The 6,981-nt window shown below is 35.1% G+C and overlaps 1 protein-coding gene across 1 annotated transcript; it reads right to left on the reverse strand.

The window, feature by feature from the left end:
• Positions 1-68: 68 nt before the first annotated feature.
• On the reverse strand, positions 69-4,237 carry LOC145615586 (polyadenylate-binding protein RBP47-like). Its single transcript, XM_081670660.1, has 6 exons — positions 3,546-4,237; positions 2,051-2,516; positions 1,070-1,137; positions 835-965; positions 647-743; positions 69-518 (listed from the first exon to the last, which is right to left on the reverse strand). Exons 1-6 carry the CDS (start codon positions 4,095-4,097, stop codon positions 351-353), a joined length of 1,482 nt encoding a protein of 493 aa, XP_081526786.1. The 5' UTR covers positions 4,098-4,237; the 3' UTR covers positions 69-350.
• Between the last annotated feature and the right edge of the window lie 2,744 nt (positions 4,238-6,981).

Genomic DNA, 6,981 nt, shown 5'->3' on the forward strand with positions numbered 1-6,981 from the left:
AATATATCTGAAATCGATCGCAGCAGACCAGCAGTAGCCAGCAAACATATAAATATGCAAGCACCATATATTCTAAGGAGCAAGTTCCCCATATCATTCTCAACTTGTCCTCAATGAATGTCTAATATAATAGGAAAAAAGCAACTTAGTAAGAAAAACTACCTTCGGAGTTATCAAAATTCAGTTCCACTCCACATTAGGAGGGGGAGGGGTTCATAAATATTTCTACACAACAGGCTCACACTACAAAGAATGAAACAATATGCCTAGGTAGTGCGATACGTATCGCTTATCGATAATCTTGAGGCTTCTCCTCATGCGCGCTACTTCTTCCTTTTGTGTCTTTGTCATCAGCTTACTTGTTGCTGATTGCCATACACAGGGTAGGCTCCGTAAGCTGCAGCTGCTGCAGCATACATGCTTGGGTCATGAGGATGTGGTACGTATCCGTAACCACCGTCATATATGTGTCCTCCGTAGTAGCCTCCATTCCACTGATTTCCATAATCACCTCTTGACTGCTTTCCATAAGTGAAGTGTAATTTAGTAAGGAATGATTGCAGTTGAAGCCTTGAAGGCAGAGAATAGAATTACAAAAACCTGAAATCTAAACAAGAAACAAACAGGGGCATGAGAATAAATATACCTGTTTGTTTGCAGGGTTGCGGCCCCATGAAAGACGGACAGTTTGCTTTCCTATTACTGACCCGTTCAGCTTATTCAAAGCCTCTTCAGCATGACCTCTGCAGATGATACAGTCGACAGTTATACTGTAAGCAATCTACTGACAGTTCAGATCACAAATTTTGTTTCAGAGCATGGTATAAGCCTCACCTGTTTGCAAATTGCACGAATCCGCATCCTTTCCCTACTGGAATTTTAACAGAAACTATCTCCCCATATTGGGAGAAAGGTTGCCTAAGATCCTCATCTGTGACACTAGGATCAAGCCCTCCAACAAAAATCTACAGTAATAAAAAGATAGAATCGTAAGTGAATGACAGAACAAATTAAAACAAATTTCTCCTAACTGTATCCACTCAATAAATTACTCTGGAAAGTCTATTACAGTTGTGTTTGACGAATCTCCTTCAGATTGAGAGCCTTGTCCAGCATTGTTATTTGATCCGTATCCACCTAGCAGCAAAAGATTATTTGTAAACACAGACATAGGAGTTCATTAATGTCAAGCATCTATTTTTTAAGGAAATAATAGATTTTCGGGAAAAGCCAAATCTTTATCAACCCCCCTTCTGATTTTTATTTTTCCTTTCTTCATAACCAATCATGGTTAATGAATCATGATATGCAATATACACTTGAGAATGATAGCTTCAAGCTGCCCACATATCATAGACACATACATAACATCAAAGGATTGAAAAAATGGAACCTTATTCAATTTTGGTGTTTTTGTCTGCAAAGATAATATCTCTGATGAGCATAATATCTGGTTGTTAGCATGTAGATGCAAATTGGTCTTTCACGAGAATATTTCTTCCTAACAACCTTATAAACTAGCAGCAAAGGACTGAAGCCACTTTTCAACAATTATGCACAAAAGGCATGTTTTACCTCATCATTATAAAGGTTAGCAAAGAAGGAAAACTCCGAAGCTTCAAATGAATATATGTATCCAATAAAAGACTACAAAAGATATAAACAAGTGCTACCTCAGTTTAGTGCTAATCCTAAACAGACGATTGGCCTGGAAAATTTCGTATATTGGGATGGCTGAACATCTATGGAGATATAAAATGTGAATAAGTATGCAAACAGAGCTTAACCATGAGAAAAGAATAAGATCGATGATTGATATTGTTTATACTTGGAAGAGAAGCATGACTTTTGTCAAGGTTTGATTTTTAGTTGTTGATAGATGAAGCTGCCAATTTAAGCAAAACTTGCTTGAATTGCTCCTTAATTTTGTGGTTCTGTGCCAATGCAATGATTGCTAGAAATAATGGAGAAATGATGTTCACTTTAAGACTAGTATATAGGCATAGATGTTGTAATTCGAAGAAACTCAACCAAAAGCCAATGCAATTACCTTGTTGATATCCAAGAGATTTTCGAGGAGTTGCAGGGCCAATCCGCATTGGCCTGGTTGAGCAATAGACACCATTCATGTCAGTCATAGCTTGAGTCCTTTCGCTGTCATCACCAAATCTCACAAAACCATAGCCTTTAGACCGACCAGTATTGGCATCGATGACAACTTTTGCAGCCTTAACAGAGGGGTATTTAGTTGCAAATAATTCATGCAACATAGTATCAGTCACATCTGCAGCTAAGTCTCCCACAAAGATAGAAAGGTCAGATCCATTGTCTGTACGCTTATCACCCATGCTAAAAGTTGCCCAGTTCAGGCGGAAAGGCTGCTCTGCGTTAGGCATCATGAGGCCTGTGTAACTCTGCAGAACCTTATCAGCAATAGCATGAGTAAAAAATTCAACAAAACCATATCCTTCTGATGCACCAGTCTGCTTGTTGCGGATAACCTTAACAGATGCTATCTGCATCAGCAATCAAACCAAATTTAGTACAAGTCTTCAATTTGCCAATATTGGATAGCAAATTTTTACGACCTAAACATGAGAATATTCATGGACTTTGAGTCCTTGAACAGCAGCTAAACAATCATTAATTCACACAAAATGTATCTCAAACTCATGAATCTGTTCCGAAAAACATACAAATATAATTCAAATTAAAGATTCCGAAGAACCTCTAAAGTGATAAAAAGCAGCAGACTTTTGCATTTAAAATCCAGAAACACAACACAAGACACTCAGAACAGAACAATATGAACTATAAGAACCAGCTGATTCAATAGTAAGCCTTAAGAAACAATAAAACATATCTGATTGATCTGAAATTAATAATTTTTGAGCACTATACCGCGACAACTGCTCCATATGATTATATGAAAGCTCTAACGCAATTACCACACAGATTGCATACCAAAATCAAGCTATAGGTCACACAACCTACCTAGTTCCTCAAGTTCATAGTGCCTAAAATCGAACCATTACTTTCAAAAGCAATATATATTCTTCCAAAGTATCTTATCTCATTCACAAAACAAACAAATTCCTTAATTCAATTAGAATGATACTGATTCATTAATACATCCCAAACAGTTATATATTACTTAAAGGTAAGAAATTCTTCCAAAGTAATTGCTTTCCTTTTACATACAATAATATATTCAATATGCATCCTATTTTTTGCCACAAATATCCAACTTACTAAACCCAAACTACATATTACTAGAAAAACTCAAGATCTAAATCAATCCAACAAACATAAACAATAATTAAAACCCACAAAAAATTTATTACTTAACAAAATATAACACAAAAACCCAATACAATAAATTCTTTAAACAACAAAAAACAAAAAAAAAAATTAAAAAAAAATACAAACCCATTAAAGAAACACATCTCAATCAACATTTAACGTCGCAAAATACAATAAAAAGCATCAATAAATAAAGAAATCTACAAATAAAAATAAAGAAAATAAAGAAGAAGGAAGAAGACCTCGCCAGCAGAAGCAAAACAGCTGCTCAAATAAATCTCATCCATCCAATGGTGCAAATCACCAACCCAGATAGTCTTATTCTCACCACTTGACCCATCATTATTATTATTATTATTACTGCCATTACTATTACTATTATTATTTCCAGTATTACTATGACTATTATTGTTATTGTTATTATGATTATTATTATTATGGTGGTTATTTCTTTGGTGGTGGTGATGGTGATGCGGCGGTGGTGGCGGCTGCATATAAGCCGCATGATGCGGATGATACGCCGCCATATAGTGTGGCGGCGGTGGGTAATGCTGCGGAGCCGCCATCATCTGATGTTGCATTACCATAGCCGCAGCCGGGTATTGCATCCATACAGCACCTGCTGGTGGGGGTGTTGCAACTGCTCCTACTCCTGCTCCTGCTCCTGCTCCTGTTCCTGTTACTGACTGCGGGTTCGTTCCGCTGTTGGTGTTTTGATCAGATGAAGAATTACCACCATTACCTCCCCCGGCACCGCCGCCGCTGCTGTTGTTGTTAGCACTGGATTGCTGCATCCTCTTACTTCCAATCTATTGGTTTTTGTGAGATGAGATGATATGATATTCAGGGTTTTTTCTCAAATAAGGAAGAGGAGAAAAAGGAGAGAGAAAAAGAAAAAAAAGGGTTTTGAAGAAAGGGAGGCTGCTGGGGGTAAGGGGAAGCAAAAGATGGGTTTATTTAGATAGATAGAGATGAGTTTTGTTTTTCTGTTTTTTTTTTTTTTTCTTTTTTAATTTATGAAAATAAAAATAAAAATAAAATATGGGGAATTGGATTTGCCCTCACTCTGTAAAAAAACGCGGTCACTGTCGTAGCCGTTGGATTGGATTTGGCTGCAGACTGATCTGTGCCGTCAATTGTACGGTGGGGAGCGTTGAAAGAGAGCAGCTAGCACTTAGTTAGCAGAATTTAGAGACTTTTAGAGATAGAGAGAGAAACACATCATGTTGTCAATTTGTCAATTTGTTACTCTTACTACTGCTGTTCGTTAGTTGCTACTCCCTTGGATTTTTTTATTTTTTTTGGAATTTAAATCTAATAGCATTGATTGTAAAATTACTTAAATAGGTTGACTTGTTCAAATGGTGGTGAAATTTTGATCATTACTATTTTTAAGCATACAAAATGATGTGGTCTAAAATTTAGTAAGCTATGTAGGTTTATTTTTAGTAATGGATCTAGTTGCATATAATTTGATTTGAGTGAGGTAGTTTTGGAATGGATCTAATTGCATATAATTTGATTTGAGTGAGGTATATGTTACACTTTGAGTAAAATATCTATAAATGAATATTGTTCGGAGTTAAATACTCTTGTTAGACGGACTAAATTAGGTTATAGATAGTTTTTTTTCTTTAATTAGTTACTCGTAGATTGTAGTATTATCAATAATAACTGGCGTTTATACATAGAGAGTTCCCTCAAAAAAAAAAATACATAGAGAGTTAGTGATTACAGTTTCTATTATCACTTACAATGGAGCACTTAAAAAGTTCTCCTAGTACACAAATATATACATTTACTAGGTCAGGTCCCGTGTCATGCACGGTTATTGACAAAAAATTATGTACCCATATACTTATCAGTGACCATATATTGTAATGTCTTGTTTTTAAGTCATTAAATTTTGTCTATCTCAATTGTATCCTTAAACCAGATATTATGTTTGCTACATAGAAACTTATAGTAGAAGATTGAAATTTTAAACAATATTTACAAAGATTATATTTTCCATATTAATTAGTTAATTGAATGTCAATATAAAAATAAATGGTAAATATCATTTTTATTTATAAAGTAATTCAATTTTACAAATAATTTCCTTAAATTAATTTTCTATAAAAAAAATTACTAAGGACACACCAGACATGTGTCATTGCTGGTGTGTCTTTTAGTATATATGATGAATTGATGATTGATGTCTGTTAAAAATTTCTTTTAAATTTTTGATATTGACTATATCCTTACCTTGTATAGAGCTGATTCCTACCAAGCTCACTTTAGGGGATCAAAATTTACTCGTAGTCGATCTCCCCCTTCTCTGTTAAGGTGAGTTTTTGTTACATACTAATGAGCCAAAAATGAATCTCGATGACTATCATAAGCTAAAGCAAGAACAATGTGAAAACTTAGAACTCAATAAAAAAGATTGTATATAGAAATTATGGTAATTACACGAGTGTAAAATATTTATCATTTTGTTTGGATGTATATTTACTACACAACCTGTAAAATATAACCAATGTCATTTCGTTCCCCAAATGTTTGTTACTATTGTGTGAAGAACAAACGGACAAAATAGCAGTTTACGTTTTATCATACACATAGTAGAGTTATCAATTCAGATCTTCAAGCCAGGTTTAGGATGAGTCAAATCAGGTTTCGAGTCAAATAGATTATAGGTTTAAATTTAGGTTAGGTTGAGTTCGATTTAGGTTATGTCAAGACCCCTTTTAGCTGTAAATTAGGTTCAATTCAAGTTCAAGTTTTATCAAGTCATGCTTAGGGTGGGTTTATGGTTGGCATTTTAGAGTTCGGGTTAGATAATCTTTCAGTTATTTCATTCTTGGTTTTGAGTCAAGTACAATAGAATCAATTATGTTCTGCCAAGTTGAACTTTTGTAAGTAGGTTTAAAAAAATCTGTTTAACCATTATGGGTATACTATTGAACCTATACAATTGCATATAAAAGAGGCTAGTTGACCATATTGGTAAATAAAAAAAAGACCTCTAGCGACAATCTGGTAAGAAAAAGCTAACCCTAAGCAACAATTTGGTAAAAAAAAAAAAAAAAAAAAAAAAAAAAAAAAAAAAAAAAAAACTCACGGACAACTAACTCAAATGTATCAATATGTTGCATTGTTAAATAAAACAATTTTGCGACTCTATCATTGTTGTTTCTATCTGGATCTGATCTCCCAAGAACTCGGATCCGAGATCCTGATACTCCTATCGGCAAGCTGAGAACCTACACAATGAGAAGAAGTTAGCTAACCCCGGGGTGATCCGGGGATAACCACTCCGATGATAAAGTCAGAAAGTGTTTAAGAAAGGAAGATAAGTATGAGAGAGAAAGTAGAGAGAGAGAGAGAGTGTAATTAATACCTTCATTAATGAGGTCTTACCTACTATTTATAATGGTTCAACTTGACAGGTGGCTCTCATCCATGCAAAACTTCTTGAGCCAAGTGTCAAGCTTCTGTTGCCACGTGCCGAATTCCGACAAGCCGATATGTCTACTTTCTGGTACATATCAGCGCCTTTTTGCAATTACTCATGGTTTGATCACGCGTTTCTTCAAGATATCGGCCTTACCTACATATCATCCCATACAATTAGCCCCCCAAGTGAGGACGCATGATCACATATCATCGTTCTCAGTTAATCTAGCTGAACAA

The sequence above is a fragment of the Chenopodium album genome, chromosome 25 (genome assembly GCF_948465745.1).
Source record: "Chenopodium album chromosome 25, dcCheAlbu1.1, whole genome shotgun sequence".
NCBI classification, from domain to species: Eukaryota; Viridiplantae; Streptophyta; class Magnoliopsida; order Caryophyllales; family Amaranthaceae; genus Chenopodium; species Chenopodium album.